The sequence below is a fragment of the Miniopterus schreibersii genome (genome assembly GCF_964146895.1).
Source record: "Miniopterus schreibersii genome assembly, chromosome: 10".
NCBI lineage: Eukaryota > Metazoa > Chordata > Mammalia > Chiroptera > Miniopteridae > Miniopterus > Miniopterus schreibersii.
This window is the reverse complement of record NC_138110.1, coordinates 7212501-7239509: the sequence shown is the minus strand read 5'-3', so window position 1 is coordinate 7239509 and position 27009 is coordinate 7212501. Positions and strand designations below refer to the sequence as shown.

The following is a 27009-nucleotide window of genomic DNA, read 5'->3' as shown; positions in this document are numbered from 1 at the left end:
GGGCTAAGAAGAATATTTGTGGAACGAGTCATCCTTGGTAACTCCCCTAGAGTGAGGGCAAAGGTGCAGGGGGCCAGTGTGCAGGTGGGAGGTTCCCAGTCACACTGGTCAGGCCTCAGTTCCGGCGGGTACACAGTGGGGGTGGGTAGTGAAGAGAAGAGTGGGTGCAGGTGAAACCCCATAATAATGATCATTATTGAACTCCTACATTATATAAATATCTAAGCCTGAGTCGGCTTTATAGTTACAATGTTGGGTGTGTCTGACTCTAAATGAACAAAGGCATTTTCAGCAGAAGTTCTCAAACTGGAGTGAGCAGGAGACTCACTGGTGAGGGTGGGGGTTGCTTGTTCAAAATGCAGATTCCTAAGCCTCGTGCAGAGGTTTCTGGTTCAGGAGGGCTAGGGCAGTCGTGCTCATCCAGGGGCAGTTTTGCCCCGTCGGTGTCTAGAGACAATTGTGGTTGGCACTCTGGGGTGAAAGGGTCTGGCATCTAGTGGGCAAAGGCCGGGGATGCTGCTAAGCATACTACATTGCACTGAACAGCCTCCCATGGCAAATATATATGTGTGTGTGTGTGTGTGTGTGTGTGTGTATGGCCCAAAATGTCAATAGTGCCAGGGTTAGAACATCTTTTTCTAGGGTAAAGCCTGGGAATGTGCACCTTAACAGGGCCTCTGGGGATTTTAACGTAGGAAGCGGGGAACCCTGAACTCTTTATTCCAAGGGCATCACTCTTAGAGCCCCCTTTCCTTAATACCTCCGTATTTAGGACTCAGTTTTGACTTGACTCTCTGCAGGAAGCCCTGCCTGGTAACCTCCTTCCCTTCCTCCAAGTCCAGGTTAATTACCCCTACAACCTGCACCTCCTGTCCCAGCACGAATCACTTGCTCCTTTCATGGTTAGCCTCTGCCACAGCAACAAAGGTCTCTTGAGGGCAGGGTCCAGTTTCAGACCTGCCCCCAAAACCTGGGCCGTGCCTGCCTGGCCCAGAGCAGGGCTCAGTAACCACATGTTGGCTAGAATCTGCCTCAGTTTGAATGACGGCTCCAGCAGAGTCTAGAGCTCCCCGCCCTTCAGAAACGGTCTTGTGCATTCACTTGCCTTTCGTTCATTCAACAAATATCTCACTGGACACTTACTGCGTGTCTTGTTCTTTGCCATTATTGGGGATGTAACAGTAAACAAAAGGGAGAAAAAACAGAGGAATGGGGTGGGGAGTGTGTGTGTGTGAATTTTAAGTAAGGTAGGCCTCTGGGAGAAAGTGACATTTAAGCAATGACTGGATATCTAAGGATGCCTCGTCTGCTCCCCTGCTAAAATCTGGACACTAAGAGGACCAGGATCTTCCCTTTCTCTGTGGCTGCTGCGCCTTCAGAACAGGCCCATAGTAGGTGCTCAATAAATACCATTTAAAGAAAACAAAGAGAAGAGCCTGTGATTAAACTCTCCAGGAGGCCAATGGGAGGCTGGTGTTTGTATGACTATCCAATGATTCAGGAGAAGGCGGGAGGGACAGGGCATGATTAAACCCGAGGGGGTGGGGAGGACATCTTTGCGGCCAGATTAAGAGCCTCCGAGGATGGAGGTCATCCCTGGATGAAGTGCCCTCCCCCTGCCCCTGCCCCTGCCCGTCCCAGGCAAACCTGGGCTCTCAGCCCCCTGGCACCGCCGGTGGTCCCTGGCTGCCCGCCCGCCCGGCCCCCTGCGCGCCCTCCCCGGCTTCACCCTGCCCCCTCTCCAACCCCGGCCCCTGCCCCCTCCCCGCCGCCCCCAGGGGCGCCCCTGCGCCTCGCGGGCACACCCTGAGCGCGGGCAGAGGGCGCCCCGAGACGCGGGGAAGGGGCGCGCGCCGCCCCCGCCCAGCCCGGCGCGGCGGGACGCTGTCCCTTTAATAGACTCGCTCTGCCCGCGCTCTGCGGCTGGGGAGTAAATTTCTCCCTGTCATCAGGTCGCGGGGAGAGGAGGCGGAGGAGGAGGAGTTTGTTAATGTTCAGTTTGTTCAGCAGGATCGATGTTTGCTGGCATCGCCTCGCCCTGTCTTGTGCGTGTGTGAGTGTGTGCGCGTCTGTGTGTGTGCATGTGTGGGGGGCGAGTGTGTGCGAGAGGAAGCGCGGGTGCGTGCGCGTGTGAGTGCGCGTGAGTGTGTGAGTGAGTGAGTCCCGGCTTCCCGTCCTCCCCGTATCACTCACGGACGGGATCTGACAGCAGCCACACCGACAGTGAGTGAGCTCTCCCCCCGCGGATCCGCCATAGAGACCGGCCGGGAGGAGGCGAGGAGGGAGAAGCCGCCACCTTCCCGGGATCGCCTCTTTTTTTTTTTTTTTTCTTCCCCCCCTTATCTTGACGCGCGCGTGTGCGTGTGGCGCGTGTGCGCCCCTCGTCCGTTCCATCCGAACCCGGGCTTGGATGTTTAATAAAGAAATCAAGTGTCTCCACAGTCACCAAAAAAAACCAAAACCAAAAAAATTCCAAAAAAGCAAAAACAAAAAGAGAGCGAGAAAGAGAGGAAAAAAATTCAAAACAAACAAACAAAAACAAGGCACAGCCAACCTCTACTTCAAAGCAGCCGGCACCAGCCGCCCTGCCTGCCGCCCGGAGAGGGGGGTCCCTGGCCCGCGCCCGAGGAGTGGCAGGGGGGACCGCCGGGGGGACAGAGGCCGAGAGACGCCCTAGGAGCCACCGCGCGGCGGGCGCAGGAGACCCGGACGCGCGAGCGAGACCGCGGCCCCCGCGCGCGGCTCGGGCTGGGGCGCCGGGAGTGGGACTGGAGCGAAGTTGAGCGATGCCAAGGAGGAAACAGCAGGCACCCAAGCGGGCGGCAGGTAAGAGAACCGGCTCCGCTCGGGGCTGCCCCTCGGCTGCTGTGCGCGCAGAGCCCCTCGCCCGCCCCCTCCGCCCCGGGTGCCCCGGGGATGCCACCTCCCCAGCTTTCGGGGGAGTCGCTCCGGGCGTCCCCCTCTGCCCCGGCGATAACCCCATCCTCTGGCGCCTTCTCGGATCTCCCAAATCCTCCCCTTACCCGGCTCTGGCTGGGTGGGGACAGCTACCCCACCAAGCCTTCCCTCCTTAAACTTTTTTTCCTGTACCCTCTACCCCACCCCTAACTTTCTCCCAGTCTGTTTCTTGCTTCTTGGGCCAAAGTTGGGTTGAGGATTTGGGGTGCGGGGTAGGGAGACAGTCCTTCCACCCCCTCCCTCGCCCCGCCGCGTGGTCAGGGCCGGTGGCTTCTGGCCTCGAGGGACAGCTTTCCCCCTCGGTGGGGTTGGTTTGGGGCGCTCAAGTGTGAGCCGTGCCCAAGCCGGGGCTGCAGGCTTGCTTTGGGGCGAGCCAGGGGGAGTTTAGCTTTGATCGCCAAGATGGAAAAAAAAACCGCGTCAGGAAACGCATGACCCTTTGGATATGTTTGCTCAAAGGATCCACGTTTGGAAATCTAATCAACACTCTCCCTTCTCTTAAAAAAATAAAATAAAATAAAATGGGGGAGAACGCCCCACAGAACATTGAAACAGACTGGCTTTTCTTTGCCCAGAGAGAGTTGCAAACTTTGTAAATTGATTTGCACGGTAGGAACTATCCCATCTGAACCCTCGCTTGCCACCACCACCCCCCCTCCAAAAAAATGAGAAATAAAAGAGAGGAACAGGTTAATGGATCCGTACAATAGGCCTTGCAAAGGATTTTTTTTTTTTTCTTTTGGGTTGCTTAATTGCTTTTTTAATAGTGTGCCGGGGTTTTGTTTCTCGGAAGTGTAATATGAAAGTTCATTTTTCTCCTGCCAGACCCACCCACTGAAAAATCAGCTTTCCACTTGATTGCTAGTTTTGATTTGACATCTGATTGATCACCTGTCATCCGGCTGCCTTTGATCTATTTATTCTTGATATATATCAATAAATCACTCACCATGGCAACGCAGAGTGCCAGTGACGCAAGCCTTGCCCTCTGGATTCGGAGCCAGACGCGCACAATTATTATCTTGTTTGGCTTTTAATGTGGGCGTTTTTATTTCTTTGTGTCCTTTAGTTGAATCAGGGCTTTAGCAAAAAGCTTAAGTTGTTTTTCTTCCCCCCTCTGCCTTCGCCCTCGTTCTCCGGGCGGCATCGGCTAGGGCTGGTCTTCGGCGGACCCTCCACCACGGTTCCTTCATGTTTCCACTCGTGCCAAACATCAGGGAGAAGTTCGGTGGAGCACTTTGCTAAACTTTGCGAAGCCGCCCTCAGAACAAATCCAAAGTTAGTTACAAATCTGGGCAAAGTGGGTGTTTGTGTCTGAACAGGCTGGACCACCGAGCTCATCCTCCATCGTGGCCCAGTTCCAGCCCGAGTGGCAGTGCATGTGCTTTGAAATATCCACAGTTATCTTCCCTTCCGAGCGCAGAATTGCTTCCGTGAGCCGTGTGTAGATTGCTTCAAATCGCATGCGGAAATATCATTTACAGAGCTCTGATTCCTGTGTTTCCCAATTGTTTCTCTTAGAGCAAAATAATTAAAATAATTTCAGTACCATGCATGGTTAGAACCTGCCTCGTCAGCGAGGTGATCTTTTTACAACTCTACCTCTTTGGAAAACAATTTCTCCCTCTTACCCCGGTCCGTTTCTACATTACACTCGGTTATTTTTTTTCAAACTTAGACTGCTTTGCCGTCTGACAGCTTTGGGGTGCACCCTGGCCTTCTAGACTCAGGAAGAGTAAGCCTGCTCTGTCCAGCTCTGGCTACATAAGTTTAAGTGTAGCTAGATTATTAGAGATAATGTCCTTATTGTGTCCCAAAAGAGAAGCCTGGGCAACAGTCCAGCAAGAAGTGATACTGCCCTGAAAATTACTTTTTTTCCCCCTTGTTGTTCCGGTAAAGGCCATCAACCAACTAGGCAGTAATTTAAATTACCAGAATGACTGGACATGTCTCCTTTGGTAAGCTCATTACAAAAAGTGCATTGCTCAGAATTGCACTACTTTGATTATAATTATTTTGTGATCAATGAGGATCCAGGTGTACTGAACATAATGCTGCATCACATTATTTAAATCAGATCCTTTTCATTAAGCTGATATCTCTTGGTGCTGGCTTGCCTGTTTACTATAGTGTGTGTGTGTGTGTGTGTGTGTTAGAAAGTTGTGACTGTAGTTTCAGTTTTCTGGCCTATTGTGTTCCTAGTGTCTTTATACGTTTGTTTTCGTAGCTTTTATTATTTTCCCTGAAACCCTTGTCAGGCTGAAAGGGAATAATTCATTTCGTACACAATGAGGCCCCTCTTACGGTATTTATTTGCTCACATATTAATAAAGCGGATATTCTGCCTGCAATGTTTCTTTCCTCTGAAGTCACCGACACTGCCCTGTCTCAGCCGCGGTGACTGTTCCCAAGGAAAGTTAGCTACTTTGGGATTCTTGAGCCAGTTACCATCCAGGGGAATGCAAAAGGTGGGCTCTAGGACTGTGGCCATCCTAACTTTTAGCACGGCTGAAAATTAAACACAACGCACAACTGTGAGTAATTACTCCCATGGACTGATGCTGAAAGCTTGATTTCTGGCTTGATTCATGACTAATGTAAGATAGAAAAAGCCTGTGAGTGAATCAGAGCTGAGACCATCTTTCCTAAGCACTGTTCGAGGCAATTTGATTCCTTTGCATTATTAGCATTAAGTCCCATGTTTCAAGGAATCAATTAGAGAACTTTCTAATAAAGCAGGTATCCAGATAGAATGAACAAGATGATACTGTAAGTGATGGGAGTTTAGTCTGTACTTGTTTCTCCCCCCCCCCCAAAGGGAAGAGATGTGAGGTAGGCAGTTCTCTTTAAGGAAACAGCTAAGTCAGAACATTTCCCTCCCAAATGTCAGTCTTCCTGGCTTTCCAGAGCTATGCTGTTCTACCACCCTGTTACTTCGGGCAAGAAAAAAGTTTAGAAAGCAGCCTACGGTACCCCGGGGTGTGGGGGAATACTGCGGAATTCTCTACCAGCGTCTCCCCCCCCCCCCATCCATTTTAGGGAAGATAGAGAAGATGGCAGGAAGGTAAAACAAAACCGAACAGTATTTTGATTTGCTTGTATTTTGCAGGACACAGAGTAGTTAAAATTTTTAAATTGTAGACTTGCACGATACTGCTTCTGTTTCCTACAACCTATCGCGGTCTCTGTACACACACGTGTAATACATATTTTATCTCACCATCCTGAACTATTGTTTTTATATAATGCCAGCCAATTGCGATACAGCGCAGAATCTTGTGGGATCATCTCCACGTGAATGTCTAATGTGTATATAAATGATAGGATTCTGCTCCTGCCCACCCAGAGAGATGAAATGTTTCCTTCTTGCTGACTCTCAAAAGCTCTCTGACAATCCAGATCTCGGGAAAGTCTTGCAGGAAAGAACAGCTCCCTCGATTTATTTTGTTTATTTAATATGGAGATGAATAATGCAGATTTTGTTTGCATGAATGTCCTTGTGTGGCAGTAAACATTAGACTATTAGCAATCATTACTTAAAAGTTGCAATTTGCACCTTAATAGCACAGGTTATTTACATGGGAAACATATTCAGCAGGGACCATTCTGAATACTGCAATGGAGTGTGGAGATGACCTGAGCAATCTGCTTTTCAACCTCATGATGGAAGCAACTGGATTAACCAGGGAGGTCTCGGGGCGGGGAGGGGGCAGGCGGGGAGGGGTGAAGTTTACCTTTAATTTACTGGCAAGTGGGATGAGAGTCAAGAGAATAGAAACTGGGGTGAAGTGGGGAAGGGACCCTGAACCTCTCACTTTGCTTAAACATACTTCTGAGTGCCAAGCTCACATCTTGGAGATGTAAATACCACATGCTGTAGACCCCTTCGCTTACCCATACAGTATGATTTTAACAGATGAATGGAAATAATACACACACACGCCCCCAAAGGGGTTCAGCAGCGTGAACTGTTCTGGCTATTCTGGTTTTTTAAGGCAGATTCCTGAAAAAAATGAAGGACAGATACCTTAGAAATGCACACTCTACACGGCGTTTTGGAAGGAGATTGATTACTTAAGTGGTCTTCTCCCCAGTCCTCTCCTGATCCTTCTCCCACCTCTCACCTCACCCTTAAAGACTCAGATTGAATGGGACATTTCAAAAGCCCATTTGTTTTAGGCATTTATTGATTTCATTTTTAATCTGCCATATCAGGACACAATACATTAACCCTAATCAGCAGATTGCAAGTGACAGGGAGTTTGAGGGGAAGCCAGGTAAGGGAGGGGGGCTCTGAGAAACTTCTCGACAGTGAAGCTCTCCTTGAGGCTTGGGGGTTGGACACTGGAGCTTGCTTTTGAGGAGGGTCGAAGCATTCCTCAGAAATACGATGCATTTATTTCTCTACCAGCCACCTCGATTCTATTGCGGCCTCTATTGGGAAAACTTCACACCTAACAAATACCTCCTAGGCATCTTTAGCAGGTCTGTCCCTTGAAGCATCTTGCCTTTTGTCACATTTTCCAACAGAGGGTTATGCTATCGTTTTATCCCAGCTGACTTCTCACTCATTTGATGGAATTTGTCCAACTGGATAATACCTGGGATGATCTATTTATCTTCCCAGTGGCTTGGGAATTGTACTCTCAATTGAGCAGGTTTTAAAGGGGCACTGAGCCTGGCGTTATTTAAGACCATGGATATAATGCACTTCTGCTCACGCCTGTAGCCGAGCTTAGGAAAATCAGCCAGGAAGAAAACCTAGGCCCTGTTCGCGTTGGTGCTGGGTCTGTAATTAGCTGACACGACCCGAGTCAAACATCCCGAGTGCAGCTTCCTCTCCTTCCTTCCCATCGCTGTGTTTGTCCTATCCATTTTATTTAGGTATGCCAAGGTCTGGGCAGGCTCAGCCACTATTTCACAGGCGATGCCCGTATCCACCCAAGTTTCCTTTTCAAAAGCACAGAATTGCTTGACAAATTCTATATTAAGACCAGGCATACACAGAGTGTCATTTCCGTTTGATGCAAAGTCAGTTGGAAATACATTAAACTAACAGAGAGTGTCTTGCATCGCTTCCCTGAAGCAGTGCTTTTCATTACCTATTTAATTATAATCAAATTGAGCGACTTTTATAAAGAAAAAAAATCACAGTGGTATTAAAAGAAGCTTGGCACACAAATAATTTTATTGCTTCCCAAGTTGAGAACACTGTTATGTTTTTATTTCTTTGAGAGAAATTTATTTTTATTTTCTAATGTTGTGATAAATACAGAATGTGTTTTCTGTAATCTGTATCTACCTTCCTACACCCTGCTCAGCCTGGAAGAGATTTTTTCGAATCCAATTTTCAATAATTGGCAACAATTTGTATTTTTTTATTATTTTAAGTTTTGTACGTTCCATTGAAAGTTAGAAATTCTCCTGTTCCTTAGGGGGACCTCTGGCAAGCAGCTCTTCGATTGTGGAGGAGCTTAGTCATCCTAACCACATAAGAAATAGCCTTGTGGAGGTTGATTACCTGGATACTGCAGGAAGAAAATGCCCCACATTTACAGGCCTCTGTCATACAACACTGTTTGCACTGCATTCACAGTTTCTTTTTCTTTCTTTCTTTCTTTCTTTCTTTCTTTCTTTCTTTCTTTCTTTCTTTCTTTCTTTCTTTCTTTCTTTCTCTCTCTCTCTCTCTCTCTCTCTCTCTCTCTCTCTCTCTCTCTCTCTTTCTCTCTCTTTCTCTCTTTTTTTCCTATTATTGACCTTTCAGTCATTTGCTTTAGGAACTTTTTTCAGAAAAATAGCCTAGGGATAGCATTTAAAGTAGGTTTCAAGATACTCTGGGTTTTGAGGAAGTGATAATAAAAACCGGAGGCTTGACAGCGCGATCTCCACTCCTGGACTGTGTCTGCAGACTCCCAGGCAGGCGTCTGCACACACATGGTCCCGAGCCCCGCGTGGACCTTAATGAGTGTCTCCGGCCGTGTGGCCGTGTTCCTGGTGCTCATTTTGTCGGAGAAGCCGTCACGAGGGTATTGGACTTGGGTCCTTTCTGAAGACACCATATACATATGCAGACACACAGAAAAGAAATCTGAGATGCAGGCAGGAATTGCTGATGTATTTATTTTCAAAGCAAACTCCATGGGTGAAACGATCCAATAATTCGGAGCGATTTGAAGGCATTAAAGTAGCCATGTGGAATTTCCAATTGTTGCCTCTCTCCATCTTTTTGCATTCCCCCCACAGGAAAAGATGTCCCCTGGGCATCCTCAAATATTTTGTAATGCCGGAGCAATGCCTGAAATTGTTTAAAATTTTAGAAATTAAAATTCAGGAGGCATGGGCAGGTAATCCTATTATTAATATATCAGTATTATTTAGCTATGCTTAACAACAGGGAGGTGTGCAATGCAAAAGTTTTAGAGATAATTAGCTTAGAGAAATTACTCGGGGAAAAGAAATACCTGAATCACATTTGAAAGCATTTGTCTTGAATTTTGCTCATCTAAATGAGAGCTACCTTTCTATCTGTGTTGGAACGCTACTCAGCAATAAAAAAAAAGAAAAGAAAAGAGAAACTATTGATATATGCAGCAACTCGAATGCATCTCAAAGGGATTATGCTGATTTTAAAAAGTCAATTCCAAAAGGTATCAGATATGATATGATACGATTCTACTTATATAACATTTTTAAATGACCAAAGTATAGAGAATTACCAAAAGTTGCCAGGTTGCCAGAGGTTAGGGACTGAGTGAGGGTGCCATGGAGGCAGTGGCCCGGGGGAAGGTGGGCAGGTTGTAAAGGGCCAGAAGGAGGGATCCCGGGGTGCTGGAACGTTCTGTATTGTGACTTTGGTGGTAGATACACAAGCCTATACAGGTGATAAAATTTCATAGAACTAAACACACACGATGTGCACACACACACACGTGAAAACCGGTGAAATCTGAATCACGTGAGGAGATTGCATAATGTTAATCATTTCTCCCTTGTGATTTCGTGCTATAGTTTTGTACCCAGTTAGGGGAATCTTGGGATGTCTCTGAGTTATTTCTTACAACTGTCCGTGAATCTGTATTTATCTCAAAGTAAATTGTTTAATTTAAAAAAAAATAAGAAATGGGGTATGAGAGGTGGACAGAGGCAGATCCACGTGGCCTTGGAGATTTGATGGCACACCGCGGGGAGGGGTTCGAGAGGGAAGCCACGTGATCTGATTGGTTTATTAGCAGAACATAGGCACTTGTGGTATTTCAAAGGTGGTGTGGACGGGGGCATGTTGGCCCACCCAGTTGACTGCCTGGCCCCTCCGCGATGGTGAGTGGGGTGCGCCGAGTGGTAGAGGTGGCACCTGGAGATGAGAACAGGAGCCCAGCCTCTATGGAGTGGCTGGTGCTGGGAAGGATGGCATCAGTGAGGCCGTGGAAGGGCAAATGTGAAGAGCCAAGCACATCTGGGATCCAGCTGCATCTCCTGTCTCCTTAGGGGGGTTCCTTAACCTTGCTGCACCTCAGTTTCCCTGTCTGCCAAATGGAGACGATATTGCCCCCCTCTCACTGTGGTGTGACAGTGAGATAAGGTGGTGTCCATGAAATCCTGGGTACAGTCCCTGGCACTTACACTGCCTCTTCTTCATTAAAAAAAAAACACACCCCAAAACGATTTTATTCTTTCTTGTTTTTTGTTGTTTGTGTTTTTTCTGTAGGAATTACAGGAGAAATCTAGGCACCTGAATTAGTCCTTGGTACCTATGAGGCACTAAATAAATATTTCCTGATGAATGAATAAATGAGGCTGTAAATAAATGAATGAATAAATACTTTACTGTATTACTCTGTATACTAGTTAATTATTTTTGAGTGTAAGGACCTCTTTTACACTTCTCACATTTTTGGGCACCTCCATACTAATCATGATCAGAGCTGCACTTTGAATATTTATCAATTTGGGACATATTAATGGCAAAGCCTCTGGTTTTAGTAATACACTGGTATTTCTTCATTGTGACATCACCTGCCTTCATCCGAAGAGCAGTGATTCACCTTTTTGCAGTAAATATTGTTTCTTCGTTGTAGAGGCAGTGTTTGCTGATGATCTGAATTTGTAGTCCTTGGGAAGCGGGACCCTGGGATGGAGCATGGCTGGTGGAGGTGAAGGGTGTTTGGACCCTGAGGTCGGAGGGGGACCGCCCCTCTCCTCTCTGCAGGTGCTCTGCCCTCCCAGCCCAGCAGCCTCCAGCCACTCCCAGCCTCCCAGGGTTTGGCAACCCTCCCCCTCCCCCCCTGCAAACCTGTGCTCATCCCCTCAGGCCCAAGGCGGCAAAGCTTAGGGGTTGTTAAGCTAATGGGAGCAGGCTACAGGCTGTTTCCTGGTAACGCCTCCTTCACTTTTTAATTGTCACCTTCAGATGAGTGCCTGGAGAGGGAAAAAGAGAGGCTGGCTGGTGCCTGTGAAGGTCTATCTTAGGACAAAGAGACTGGGATCTCGGGGAGCACTGGGGAATTCTTGCTGCCTGCCTTAGGACCTGTGTTTAACCAATAGCACGGAAGCTCCGCTGTGGACCAGGCACTGTGGGGGTGCTGGGACTCCAGCCCTGAGCAGAACTGATGAGATGCTGCCTCCTTGAAGCTTACGGTTAGCGTGGCAGGCAGGTCACAAACAAGCAAGCAGGTATATATGTCACAGCATGCCGGGGCGTGGCGTGTGCAGGGAGAAAATTAAAGGAGGGTAAGGGGAGACCAGTGCAATTCTCAGGGGAAGGCAGTTCCAGGCACGTCGGAAAATGCAGAGCTGGCACACGCTGGGGTGGGGCGACTGGAGGGGCAGCAAGAGGTCAGGGTGCCTGAGCCCAAGGAAGGAGGCTGAGGGATCAGGGCAGAGGGCTGGGAACTGGAGGACGGAGCCGGGGCCCTGCCCGAACCAGGGAGCCTTGGAGAACAGGGAGCAGGGAGAGGCAGGACATGACTTGGTGTGTGCAGGATCATTCTGCCTGCATGTTATTTATCGGGGACCAAGCAGGCAGACGACTTAGGTCGCTCCAGCATCAACCCATCAAAAGCTGGTGATGACTTGGGCTAGGCTGATGGTGGAGGAGATGGGAGACTCGGTCCAAAGGTAGACAAGATGTGCAGAAAACTGCAGGTGGTGTTTGTGAAAAGGAAGAAAGCTATAGATTAAAAAAAAATAAATCTGTTTATCCTATTAATATTTTCTCTCATTCTTTCTTTTACTTCTCTCCTCTTGTTGTATATTAGGTGCTTACTGCAAATTGTCAGTCTATGGTTTTCTGAGCCAAAGTGGAAATGAGGGCAAGTGTTCGGAGCTGCATTTATTCCAGAATTGACTATCCACAGGGAGAGGCCACCCTTTGCAAAGCATATTTCCCGGAGCCCTGGCATCACCTGCTCACCACCTCCCCTTCCCCGTCAGGCAGCACAGCGTCAGGGCCTGGGCCCCTGCAGCCCGACAGGGTTCGATTTCTCTCCCAGGGCTTCTTCTCACGCTGTGCCCTTGGCCCCCTTTTCCTCCCAGACTTCAATGTCCTCATTAGCAGGACAGACTCACTAAAAGGACCTCTCCTTGGGTTTTTACGAGGATTCATTGAGATAAATCAGATAACATGCTTAGCACGGTGCCTGGTACACGGTGAGCGGTCAGTAAATTTTAGTCAATATATTAACAAGTTAGTAATCCTCTCCATGCCTCAATTTCCTTGCCGGTAGCATAAAACTACTAAAGAATATTCCTTCTTGGGTTCTTGGAAGGAGCAAGTGATGATTAGCACCAGCAAAGCACTTAGAATTGCGTCTCACCCAGTAAGTGCTCAATAAATGTTAAATTATCAGCATGGTCACCATGACTCTGAACTCATGACCTGGAAGGGGTCTTATGTCTTACTTGCCTCCTGTCCACAAAGCCTGGCACGTAGTTGGTGCTCAATAAATATTGTTTGAAAGAATGAATGGTGGTGCCGTGATTATTAAGAGTCAAAGTGAGAAAACCCAAGGAGATGAAGGTGCCTGCGAGGGAGGATTAGAGACACTGAGTCCAGCCCTGGCCTCCTCCTTGGAAGCTCCCAGGGGCCCGCCCTGCCCGAGCCTGCGGAGGGAGCTCTAGGCAGGGTTTTAACTGGGAAGGCAAGCCCGTCCCTGGACATTTTAAATCCAGACCTGCCCCACTGTGGGGGTAGATAGTCTTAAGTAGCACCCAGTCAGGCACACGTTGAAAACCATATCCCCTTTTGAGCACCGGTTCGAGCCCTCTGAGTTAACCAGTAAGAAAGCCTCCTTGGGTGTCAGCCTGTCGTAAACACCTCTCTTGTACTTGTTTATCAGAAAGAGCCAGGCCTCAGACCAACAGTATCCAGTGAAAAATACAATAACAGCACTTGGATTTTCATTGTCCAGTTACCATCATTGATGGCAAATAATGCTGGTTTTCCACTGACTGTGGTGACATGAATTTTCATTTTAAAATAAAAATATGTAAGTAAATGAAAGATGGAGTCATAATCAAAAAATGTGTAAGGAAAGCGATAGTTGGGGGAAGATGCTGCACAAACCACAAGGATGCGGCTGAATGACTTCATGAGGGGACACTATAGACGCCCAAGGCCCCGGGCGGGGCAAGGGGACATTGAACCAGCTGTGAGCAAGGGCTGCCAAGTCACACTCAGGTTAGAGAAACGTCCGGAAAACAAAGGCTTTCATTAAAACTTCAGAAAACTCTGAAAATGAGAAAAGGAATTTTCCCTCCCAGGGCATCAGGGAGCAGCTCTGGAAAGTCTGCACCGGCCAGGAGATTTCCCAGCTGCGGAGGGCCTGGAAGTAAGGGTCTGGTCCTGCATCTGGAATGAACCAGTGCTGCTCGGCCTTTATTTGGAGAACTTGTTAAAATGCAGATTTACAGATTCCCAGGCCGAAGCCCAGAGGTTCTAATTCCATAGGATGGGGATGAGGCCCCTGAATCTGCATTTTAAGTACCTACTCTGGCTTTGAATTACAAGCTATATGGGGGGAAATCTATGTTCCCTCCTCCCCCCTCCCCTCCCTTCCCCACCCCTCTCCTCCCTCCTCCTCTCTCTCTCCCTCTCCCTCTCCCTCTCCCAAATACCTAAGTACTTAAATATTTCAACGATTATTTGGGAAGCTCATTTTTACTTTTTGCTTTTAGTCAACAGAAAAAAATATATAAGTGGTCTCTCTGTTCACTCTCACTCCCTCGTGGCAATCACCTATGTTTGTAGCAATGGTGGGGACCACTTTCTCTAATGTATCACAACGGAGAAATGCATCCGTTCACGCACTTATCTACCTGGTTACACACCAAACACCAGAGCCCAGAGAGGCTCCCTCCGTGAGGAAGGAGAGAGACAAGCAATCCAGCAAATGTGTCTGCGAGGGAGCCAGCTGGCACCCTGGGCGCCACAGTCAGGAGACGAGAAAGTAACAAAAGGAACCTCCCAGCCGCGGTTCTTTATTTCTCACCCTCTCGAAAATCCTGGAAGCTGCTGGACGAGAGGGCCGGAAACCTGGCTTAATCTTTGGCACCACCTCCACTTTCCTGTTTTCTATTTTCTCATACGTACCTCAATGATTCCTCTTCTCTGTTTGCATTAATTCCCTCTCGCTTTCCTGATTCTTTCCCTTAGTCAGACTTCCAAGCCCTTTTCTGCCTAGCATCTGTGCCTCCAGGGGCGAGTGTGATAAAAATGGTGGTGGCGATGACTCGCATGTGATGCTTCTGGTAAGGGCATTGTCATAATGGCAACTACGTATGGGCCTGGGGAACGCTCAGCCAAAAGGCATGTACACTCAGTGTACACATGCCGGGCATTGACTCCATGTAGGTCATGGACGTAAAGTCTCTCCCCATGACATCCCCAAAGGTAGATATTATTATTATTGCCCCATTGAATAGATAAGGAAATTAAGTTTTGGAAACTTCTTGCAGCTTGAAGATCACACAAGCTTTTAATTAGGATATTGAAGCCTGGGTTTGCCTATCAGAGCCCAGGTTCTCAGACAGGATGCTTTGTTCCTTCTCACAATATTTAATGCTTAACAGCAAAGAGTCAAACACTCGCAGTCTAATACAGATATGTGGGGGCCAAGGTCATGAACTGAAATTTAGCATTTATTCCAAGTAAAAGTAAGTCAATTGTGTTGAAGAAAAAAAAGAGAGAGGGCCCTCTTGCTTATCTAAAGCCATAAGTGCCATTTTTAAAAGTTAAACCTATGAAGCTTTTAAAAAAAAATAGGATTTTTAAAATCTCTTGAGTTTTCCACAATGGCATTTTTATAAGTACATTCCTGTTTTATTAAACAAAAGTGGAAAAACACATAATAACCCCCAACACCGTCCATCTGGGGTGTCTCAATAAGCAATCGTGCTCACCCACTTCCTACGGCGTCTTCAAGGATGTGTCTGTCATGCAGTCGGACACTGCTCATCTGTTCCCCATAAATCTCGTGTAGGCCCATGACTCTTCCTGGCCATGGAAACATGGGCCACATGCAGTGACAACCACCGGTTATTTCTTCCAGCAAATCAAAAGCTGCCCTCGCAGATTTCCCCTCTAGAATCTCTTAAAATATTTGTGGTCAGGGTTTGTAAAGGTGTTTCTTACTTGTAAGTATTTAATTATAGGTGACATTTAAATGAGTACTCTGAATAATATGAAAAAGTAAATAAAAAGATGACCTCAAAATTCAGTCGTATTTCAGAGGGAAAATGTTGCTTGCAACAGAAATCATAATAGGATCTTCCATAAAAATAAAAAATCAACTATAGTTTTTAGTTGGTGGTGGTGAGGAGGGGGTTGTTATTTTTGTTGTTAATTTTTTAATATGGGTAGCATATTAATTGTTTTTTTTAATTAATGTATAATTGACATACAATATCCTATTAGTTTCAGATGTACATCTTAGCGATTTGCTATTTATGTATATTACAAAACAATCCCCACAATAAGTCTAGTTACAATTTGTCACCATACAAAGTTATTAAAATATTATTGACTATATTCGCTATGCTGTACATTACATCCTCATGACTTATTTATTTTATAATTGGAAGTTTGTACCTCTTAATGCCCTTCACCTATTTTGCTCATTTCTTAAGCCCTCTCCTTTCTAATATCATGTGTTTTTCCACTTTTGTTTAATTTGCTTCCTGTATCCTGGAGTCTGTTTCTGTTTTGTTTTTTAGATGTCACATATAAGTTAAATCATTCCATATTTCTTTCTCTGTTTGACCTATTGCACTTGGCATGATATCCACTAGGTCCATGCATGATGTGACAAATGGTAGGATTTCATTACTTTTCCTGGCTGAATAATATTCCATTGTGTGTGTGTGTGTGTGTGTGTGTGTGTGTGTGTGTGTGTCTATTTACTCATCTATCAGTGGGCACGTAGGCTGCTTCCATACCTTGGTTATTGTAAATATTGCTGTAGTGAACATAGGGATACATATAATCTTTTCGAATTAGTGTTCTTGTTTTCTTTGGATAAACACCCAGAAGTGGAGTTGCTGGATCATAGTTCTATTTTTAATTTTTTGAGGAAGCTCCATACTGTTTTCCTCAATGGCTACACCATTTTACATTTTCATAACATAAGTGGCATTTTGAAACAAACCTTTGTAATAATACAAAGTTTGGCAAACTGCCTAGCCATCTGATTCGAAGTTATTTTAATGAGAAAGGGAATGAAATTATCATCCTATGTTATTGTCTTTAACATAAATCTTTTCTTTATTAATATTGGATGAAAATAGTCAATCAGATGGAATAGAAGAACTGTATAATAAGATGAGCTTATTTCACTTGATCAGTAAATTTCAGATATAAAGGAATTAAACTTTGCAGATAAAGTTAAGTCCTATTTAAACACCAAACTTAAAATCTCTGAGCCTCAGTCCTGTAAAATAAGCATAAGGAGAGTGCTTCCTTCCAAGCACTATTATGAAGGTTTAAAAAACGGATACTTATCAAGCACTTAGAATAGCGTGTAGCGCATAATAAGTGTTCAGCAAGTATCGCCATTTCCCTCGCCACTCTCTCCCCAGAGATGGGCACTGGTAAGGACTTGGTGTGTGCATCTTCCATTATTTATCGTTTTTCCTGCATGTGTATGTAGCTAGGAGCATTATTATACTTTTGCATAAGTTTAAATTTTTTTATGTAAATAAGTTCACACTATATTTTACAAAATGGTTTATCACTCTGTTTGGGGCTCTATCCAAGTATATAGGAAGGTAGGTAGGTAACTAGGGAAAGGAAGGAAGGGAGGGAGGGAGGAAGAGAGGAAAGAGGAAGGAAGGGAGATAGATTTTAAAAAATGGGTAGAGCTCATTCATTTTACATGCTCTATACTATTCTACCACAAGCATGTACGTTTTTACTCGCTTATCAATTCCTTTGTTAATAGGCATTTAGCATATTTTAAAGTTTTAACTGTAACACATAATCCTATACTGCATATTCTTGGGAATTTTTACAATTGTCACATAAGTAATTTACATAGAGATAAAACACTTGTGAGATTTTACTGCATTTAGGAGAGAATCAGCTGAGAAAAATAAACATTTAACCAGCTAATACTTCATACTTTGAACACTGTTGTGCCTTTACTGAGATGTGCACCTCCCTAACCAAAAATTTAACTGGCTAACTTTCACCTAGTAGGCACTCGCTAGATGTCTGCTTGAAGGGAGTAAACGGAACAGAATAAAATCCTTCAATAATCTCGATAAGGACTGAGACTGAGCCAGCCATCCACACGGCTTGCATCCAAGAACATCAAGAAGACTATTGCTCGCTGCCTTGGGGTGGGGTGGGGTGGGGTGGGGTGGGGTGGGGTGGGGTGGGGTGGGGTGGGGAGCAGAGAGGAGTGAAAAGAAAAGCGTGAATAAGAGAAAAGAAATTGCGTTTGTCCTCAGTGTTTGTAAGGGACGGAGCTTCCTAGCAGGAGAGCCGCAGCCTCATGGGTGCGGGGGCTCCGTGGGGTCCCGAGTGGGGGGGGGGCTCGGGGTTACAGGGTGAATTCTTAACAGCAGCTAGTCATGGAGTTGAACGTGCGCAGAGTCGAGGGTCCTTAGCAAACGTGGATGGAGGCCCTGCCTGGTCCAGGCCGTGGGACTGTTGATAAGAAAGGACCCCAAGGCCAGAGGGTTCGCGTGGCACCAGATGCTTCTCACAGCCAAGACCAGCGTCATGCTTAGAAGGCGCGTGTGACGCGTGTTTGTGCGGTGTGACTGTGGGTCTGCTTTGTTGTGGGTGTGAGCCGTGAACATGCGCATACTGTATGCGTTGTGGACGTGAGCATGCTTCGTGTGTGGCTGGATTAGGCTTGTTGTGGGTGTTACCATGTGTGTTTGGGGGGAGTGTAAAAAGCTTGTACACAGGAATTTTGTGTTTGTGGGGAACATAGTCTGTGCATATGCTCGTGCCAAGGCTGAGGTGCTCGTGGAATCACCACAAAGCTCTTCAGGAATTTCCCTGTGGCCGTGACATCAGCGTCACAGTGTATGTCCCCAGGGAGCCTCTGTGGCACTCCCCTGCCCTCCCGGTGATGGCCACGAGTGAGCGGGAAACGGGACCAGAGTTACATTAAAATGCACAGGAAAATTAGCCCCCGATAGAGAAGCTGTCAGTGGACACCCTGCTGTAATTCCTGTTTCCTTTTCCGTGCCAGGGATCCAGCTTCCAAATCGTGGGGGCATTTCACCTGCCGTACCTGTAACGCAGTAGGTGCCTTGGTTGAACACACGAATGAATGAATGAATGAATGAATGAATGAATGAATGAATGATGAATGAATGAACGAACGAACGAACAAGCGGTCACCCGTGGTTCCTGGAGCCTCTGGAATAGTCAGATGCCCAGGCCCTGTACCCCATAGGGCTGAATACTGTAGATTCGTAGTAAGTGCTGTTGAATGACTGAGTGAGCGCACGCACGGTCCCGCGCGGTGTGTGCTCATCGCAGAAGCAGGCTCGCAGGCCTAAGGAACCCGTTCCCTGGTGGGGCCTTTATTCTTCCTCTGTGATCCCACAGGAGCGCCTCGCTGCTGTCCCTTTGGTTTAATTATTGCGCTTTGAGATCAGCATGGCAGCCCTTCTGTTTACTGTCAAGCCACAGCCGCAAATGGAGGAATAACGGGGGGGGGGGGGGGGGGGGGGCTATTATCCAGGTACAGGAACTTCCCCAGCGATCTTTCTTTTAGAGAGGTGAAAGGAAGGCGGGAAGGTTGGGGATATGAGTTTCCAAACTTGCCAAAGACATAAACCAACAAAACTGTGCTGCTCCTTCCATAAATGTTTAATAAGTTTTATCATCTTGTGACTAAGTTTAAACAAATGTGAGTCCTTTGAGGAATTATTTACTGGAAGCAGAGTTATAGCATCAACATCTGTGCTTCCAATCACTGAGATGAAGAATAGATCGGATAAATCATGAGCAAGTCCAGCAAAATAACTTCTGTGTTAGCATCTCCGGAGGGGAGTAACTCCTTAGGTGCTTGCTCTATTTCTCTGTGGGAATTTAGGCTTTTTTTTTTTTTTTTTTTTTGGTTAGATTTCTCTTTTTTCATTCATTTCATTGTCTGCAAAGAATATGTCTTCACTTTTGTGTGTGTGTGGAAAGTTACCATAAAAACATGCACAATAGAGGACCCAGAAATTTCTCTCAGGGAATCTGGCTATTTCAGCCAACATTCTCATTTGGGAGTGGGCTAACAGTTCCAATATATAACATCCATATAATTTAACCTCATAAATTTGTTTTTTTCACAGTGATGTAATGGGGAGACTGACCTGGAGTTTGTAAATGTTCCCTGCTCAGTGCACTCCCCTGGGCAACATAACATTCTAGACAGTGTTTTATGCGCCCTGATTAAAATATAACGTATTCCTGCGTTTCCTGTGGACTGACCCGGTAGGCTCTCAGAAGAACACTGAAGGAACACGCAGATATTTGCAAACGTACAACAGCGCTCTGTATGAGGTGTGTGCGTTTCTGTCTCTCTTTCTTTTTCAAACAATGATCTGATTTTCATTTTAGACCACAGTCCCCTGAGCTTACCCCACAAGAAAAGTTTTGTGCTTTGGTTGAACTTTCGAATCCGCCACCGCACTCCCATAAACAAACAGGAAACCTTGTTTGTAATTCCAACCCGAATTCTCAGGCTCGGACTCTGAGCCCGCTCCTGCCGGGATGGAAAGCACTGGACAAGTTCACGGCAGTCACCCAGGAGAAAATAGTAGCAATGGAAACTTACAGGCTTCTTCATTAAAAGAAAAACTTTTTAATGAAAAGGAGGCAAAGGGTTTCCTATTGTTCTTACATCATGAAAACAACAGCTGGGACAAATGCAGGGTGGGGCAAAAGTAGGTTTACAGTTGTTCCTATGGAAAATAATGCAATAATTAATAAGTGACAATGTAAGAATAAACTGTTTTGTGTACTCACAGCTGTAAACCTACTTTTGCTGCTCCCCGCCCCCGTAGTACACCCGATCTTAAATACACTCTTCAATAAGAGAGAATGGCTGTCAGGCCCATTTGTGGATTGGGATGTTTTAATTTTCTGTGAAAGAAACAGAATAAAAATAAAAGGCAGCCCTTGCTTCCAGAGGAGCAAAAGGAAATTTATGGGGTGAGGGCTTGAGCTTGAAACTTTGCTGGGCCAACACCGACACTGCCCGATAGATCTTCCAGGATACAGAGCTCGTTCCAGGAATAATATGAAAGAGGCATGGAACCTGAGAGACAGAAGGAGGGCTGGATGGATCAAACTAATTCATGGCAGATAAGTTCCTTGAAAGGAGTGTTTGTATTTCAGTCATTCTTTTATTCATTCAACACACACTTGTTAATTTCTATTATTTCCAAGACCCTGCTCTGTGTGCCAGGGCTACAGGGATTAAACAAGGCACAGCCCAGTCTTCAAAGGTTAGTAATGGAGTACTTAGAGTGAAGCCAAGGAGAGAGAGTGATAAGATTGGATGGATGGTTGGATGGATGGGTGGGTGGATGGATGGATGGATGACTGGATGGATGGATGACTGGATGGATGGATGGATGGATGGATGGATGGATGGATGGATGGATGGATGGATAAATGTATACATGGATGGATGATTGGATGGATAAATGTATGCATGGATGGGTGCATGGATAGATGAAGATGATCTATGATTCACTAGGAAATCAAACTCATTTCTATTTGTATGTTTGTTTGCTTCTGGATCTAATTGGTGATCTGCCATGACTTCATCCCAGGCAGCCCCTGACATGTTCATTAGTGATACTTTCCTGATTTCTCTTCTGACTAATCCTTCCTGAACCTGGCCCCTTCTTTCCTTCATGTTAGCCCTGCTCAGCTCTTATCAGCAATAACTTGCTGTGAGGGTTTCCAGATTTGCCCCTGGTTGGCCACCTGAGTCTTTTTCACTGCTCAGCACACCTCTTAACGGGATCAACCTTTCCTCTCTTTTGTTCCCTGAAATAATTAAACTCAGAATCTTGAGCCTTTACCAAAAGTCCACTGCATGCCAGGCACTGTTCCAGGTGTTTACATGCACCTGACTTCATTTAACCTTCCTCTCAACTGAGAGGATAGACACATCTCTAATGTCCCCATTTTCCAGATAAGAAAACAAAGGCACAGAGCTGTTGAGTAACTTGCTCACATAGCAGATACATAGTGAAGCCAGGATTTAAACCCAGGTGTGTTTGAGTCCAAAGTCACACTCAGTACAGAATCTAGAAGCCAAATTTTTATTTTGGTGAATCCTGCTGTAGCCTGTGATGAATTATACATCACCTGTGTGACTGAACTGGGCCCCAGCTTTGGCACTTGTGGTCACATAGACCAGAGGGTTGGGACTGGGACAGGGCTGCCTTTGACTCTGCCTTCCTTTCTTCTGAGTCGGATTCTCTACATGTGGCGATCACAGTGGTCACCTGGCAGCACGTGGCTCAGCAGTTCTGGCAGAAGAGAGCACCTGCTTCAGGGGACCCCCAGCAAATGTCCCGGATTTAATTGGCCCATGTGGGTTTGCATGACCCTCCCTGAACCAGTCGTTGGACTGCCTTCCCCACATGTGTGCCCTGCGCCACAGGAGCTCTGAGTACGGTGCTGTTACTCAAGTAAGAGAGAGTGGCTGTTAGGCCTGCAAAGTCAGTAGCTTCGTGTGTGTGCTCTGAAGGGTTGTAGTCAATGGCTCTGAGCTCAGAGGCTCAAGTCCAGGCTGTTATTTGCTCTCTGTCTGACCATAGACAAATTATTTAACCTTCTCAGCACTGGTTTCCTACTTTAAAAAAAAATTCCCCTGATACCACATGGATTTGCCCAGTAGATCATATAGATTGTGTATATAGTGTCCCAGTGCATGCTTGGCACATAGTAAGTGCTCAGTAAAGGTTAGTTAGCGTGGTGGTCGTGAGCTACTGGAATAGCGATGTTTAACAGCTCTGGAAGGAAATACGTTCTTTCGAGGTCTCTGTTTATGCTTCTGGCACAGAGCTTAATAAACAAGCTTATATAAAGAGGAAGTGCCGGTGAATTCAGTGCCTGGATGAGCCAGCGGGATCCAAAGAGCCACACCCCAAGTCCAGCTCACCGGAGCTTCTTTTCCTTTTTGGCCAAAAGTTCTTCGCAACTTTCCTTTCCTTTCCTTTCAGGTTTTGATTTATTTATTAATTAGGCAAAATGGGAGTTGACGAGCCTGAAATGATAAAGATGCTCGTGATTTAAAAAAATGTTTTGGTGTGTCGGGAATGAACGATGTGGTGAGGTTGAATGGGAGACAGATGAGACAGACGGAGGAGCGTCAGTCCCCTGCTGTCCCAGGGGAAGGAAGGTGGTTACACACGGGCTGGCTTAGGGTTGGGGAAGTTGAGAGTTTGTCTGATTTTCTTTATTGTATGTGGGCCTTGTTCAGAGAGCACCTGGTTGGAGGGCAGTGCGCTCTCTTGCAGAAAAACTGGCACAGCAGCAGGGACTGCGCAGCGGGGCTAGAGAAGGGCCGTGCTTACATGTGCGCGCCGCTCCGCCTGCAGCACCTCGGCCGTGCTCGCTGTGCATCCCAGGCTGCGGCCTCGGCCACTCCTGATCGAATCCAACGTGTGTATAACGCTCCGTAGCAACCATTCCTGGTTAGTAGCTCCTCACTTACTGTCCTCTGCAAGCTGCCGGCAAAGGTAATTATACTTAATAGGAGCCACCTTTGATATAAAGCTGCAGAGGTGAGTAATTAAATTGAGCTGCAAGCACAGGGGGTGACATGCAACCTTTGTTTGGGGACATTCGTAGGGAGCAGCTGGATTGCTTACAAGGGCAGTGTTTCTTGGGCCCATATTTGTCACCCGGATTGTCCTAGAAAGATGCACGGAAGGCACTGTGCAGGCCGCTGGTCGGTGGGGGGCGCACCCCCCAGCTTCATCTCCCAGTGCAGGCCAGCAGTGCCCTGCTCCCCGGCTTCTTACTGATCACCTCCTTGGTCAGTCCCAGCCCCTGCAGGATCGGTCCTGCCCGGTGGACTGGCAGTCCTGAGGCGTCTAATCCCTCTGGACAGAGAAGCCTGGGCCTCCTCAGGCACCTGCAGCAATAACAAAACCTCCCAGTCCCTTAATCCTTTAATGATGGAATTTGAGATGATTTTGTGCTTGCAAGATTTCATTTCAATCTTATGCGTGGCCATTACTTCATTTGAAAGATTATCTACATATATGTATATGTACGGAAATATAAGTACAAATATATATTTCTTTTTTGCAAGCCTAGCCTGATTTAGAAAAATACACATGGGCTGTCCTTCCCAGAGTTCCTGAATTGCAACACCCAAGCCAAAGTTTCTGTAGGGGCAGAAGCAGCCTGTTTCAGACGATGCCACCTAGAATTTGGACCGACCCAAGTGTCAGCAGACAAACTCGCTAGGAAAAAGGACCAGCTCCACCTGAACCTTAGAGTTTCCCAAAGGATTGCCAAGCTCTGGGCAGAGGGTTACGCTCTGTGACAGCTGCAAGATGGCCTTGTCCGATCCAGAGGCATCTTGGGGAAATCCTTCGCCTAACCCCACCCCCTCCCTGCTCACAGCGATACAGTCCTGGCTAAAACCATACTGGCAGCTGGGCATCTCCACGGAAGTCTTTAGAAATGCAGACCCTCAGGCCCTGCCCCACACCCACTGAATCATAATCGGCATGTTGACGAGGTGCCCAGGGGATTCCTGAGCTCACGACACCCGAGAAGAATTAGCCTCCAGGCCCCCAAGGGTTGGCTCCTGCTACCTTCCTTCCTCCTGTGCTCAGCTTTGTTCTGACTCCTTGCCCCCAGCCGATCCCTCCTCTTCCTCTCGCCAACACCTTCACCTAGTGCAGGCCTTGCTCGAGGCTGTTTTCTGACCTTTAGACTGTGTCAGATCCAGCTGGTCCCAGCATTGGCTGAGAGGACCAGGCATCTCGCTGCTTTGCTCTTTTCAGGGTTGGCTGACGTCTTCTCATTCTTAGTTTATTTGATTCCCACCCATCTCTCCTTGCCTCTCCCCCCACAGATGGTAGCTCCCTGAGGTCAGGGGTCATGACTGGTGATATCACCTCCGCGTCCTGAGGCCCCAGGATGGTTGGAATAGCTCCAGAGATATTCATCCAGTAAACAGATGCACACGATCAGGCATCAGGCTACGTAAGGAGGATCCTTACAGTATTACTTGCTACTTAGTTTATCCCTTTAGGAATTGCCAGAAAATTTCTAGAACTCTCTTCTCTTTACTTAATTCCAACACAACAGGGCTACTACTTATTAACATTGTCCACACATTGAGCATTATTCTATTTAATACTTACAACATTTGATAAATTTTATAAAGGAATGAATGAATAAACTGAGGCTTAAAGCAGTGGTTTCAGATTAAACAGCAAGGAGGTGGCAGACCAGAAGACAAGCTCCATTCTTAACTCCAACACCCAGGAGGCTGATGACATGCTCCGCCTTGGGCTGGCCATCAGCTGGGCTCTCTAAAAAGAGCAGACTTCCCTATTCACCCCATTAGGACAGATCTTTATTGAACACACCTACTGTGTGCTAAGTAAGCACTGTTGTAGGCTGTGGGAACTACAGTGAACAAAAAAAAGGTATCAGGCCCCTGCTCTCATGGGGCAAAGCCAACATACATGTAAGATGCAGGGTGGTGAAAGGGGCCAAGAGGAGTCAAGCATGGCAAAGAACAGGAAGCTGAGGAAGAGGGACTGCACATGATAAGGCCTTTGCCCCCTTCGCTGTTATATCCCCAGCACTTAGCTCAAGGTCTGGCACATAATAGGTGCTCATTTAACATTGATGTTGACTGACTGACAGATGGACTCCACTATTTACAAAGGGGGCTGAGCACTAGCTGTGTTGTATGTGACCATCAAACAGAGCAGAGAAAATGGGCCCATCTGGGGATTGGAATTTCTGACCCTGTTGTCCAGATTATGCTCTTTCTAAGCCACAGATTTGTGGTTGGAATCATCACAAAACTTTCAGAAAAACACAAGTGTTCGGCTTATTCCTCGGGGGAACTTCAGAAGTAGGGTTCCTGGAGGTGGGGCCCCGCATGAGTTTTTAAAAATAATCATACAGTTGAGTCTGACCTGCATAGGCTGAGATTGCGTGCTCCAACCAGTTGAAATGACACCCTCTGTCATTTAGTGAGCGCCTACTGTGTGCCTGGCAAAGGACTCAGGGGCGAACCCACCTCATTACGAGAGAGGCTGAGGAAGAAGACAAGAACAACAGTCGGTATTTACTGAGCAGTTGCTCTGTGCCAACTATTTCATCTTCGTAACCCTCCGATAAGTTTTTATGTCTCACTCTGGAAATTTCAGAGACGGTTCAGATCAATATCAGGTATGTGATTCTGAGCAGGGATTGGCAAATTACAGTTCAGGAGCCGAATTCAGCCCACCTCTTGTTTTCGGAGGACTTGTGAGTCAGAAGGGCTTTTACATTTTTTAATGTCTGGGGGAAAAACATGTGGAAATTTGTTTTCTCCTGTTATGTAAGTGCCTACATAATATCCTCGGTTTTGCCTTTTGCCTTGCAAAGCCTGAAATGCTTCCTATTTGTGCCCTACAGGAAAAGTTTGCAGGCCCCCATCCCCAGAGGCTTCTTTTCCAGCTCCTCATATGCATAAGACAGTCCCGTCAAGGTAATTTTAGGTGGAGCAAGCGTGCTTTCTTAATAGTTACGGTTTTAATTTGTTGTGCATTAGGAAGGGGAAGTGCAGCTGGTACATTAAAACCATGATTTCGTGGGTTTTATGGCTGAACCCAATGCAAAGAAAAAAAGAAAATGGATCCATTTGAAATCAGTTTTGAAAAAAAAGAAGTAACTCATCGTAGCCTTGAGAGAAACCCGGAGCCGTGCAGGTGAGAGAGAGAGCAGCCGCGCTGGTTCCAGGGCCAGAAAGTGGGTGTGCAGGAGAAATGAGGAAAATGGAAAGTGATTGAACTTGGACAAGAAACGAGGGAGGCCAGCAGTGACTACAGCTCTTTCCGTTTTTAATATTCTGTGAGTTTGCGTTTCTTAGAACCCTTGTTTTTCAGGACTTTGTGGTCTCCCGAGGTCTCTCCCAGCGCTCTGATTCTCTGAAAATTTCCTCGGGAGATCCTGACCCAAGCCGGGGGTTGTCCGGGATTCGTTACAGCTCAGGGCGCAGGCTTCCTGTGTTTTTCCTTCTGCTGACTTAGAAAGACAGACGAGCGAGGCTCCGGGGGTTCAGAGGTTCGGCGGGGAGATCGCAGAGGCACCGGGGTTCAGCCCGAGTGGAAAGGGGGAAGCAGCTGGTAATTGCCGTTGCTGTTCTGAGCCGCAGGTAGCAGAGATGGGGAGAGCAGGGTGAAAACTCACCTTAAAACAACTAAGACGGCAACAGCAGGAACTGTTTGGGCCCCGAGGAGGCCAGGCCTGGTTTGTAATGACGTTGGGGGGGGGCAGTGCTGATATTTTTTTATGCAGATCATTTTGTCCTTTGCAGTTGACGCTTCAGTTCAGTAGCTTTG

General features: G+C 46.7%; 1 protein-coding gene across 5 annotated transcripts in view; it reads left to right on the top strand.

Annotated features, from left to right (window-relative positions):
- The first annotated feature begins 2001 nt into the window (after positions 1–2001).
- The window catches only part of TSHZ2 (teashirt zinc finger homeobox 2), a 409116-nt gene continuing 384108 nt past the window's right edge, over positions 2002–27009 (top strand). For 3 of the 5 annotated variants that reach the window (XM_081148747.1, XM_081148748.1, XM_081148749.1), the window contains exon 1: positions 2003–2826. In XM_081148747.1, coding sequence (XP_081004873.1) covers positions 2787–2826 — 40 coding nt within the window. In that variant the 5' untranslated portion in view covers positions 2003–2786. Of the gene's footprint in view, positions 2827–27009 lie in introns of all 5 variants that reach the window. The other 2 variants (XM_081148750.1, XM_081148746.1) reach the window with 2 other exon arrangements.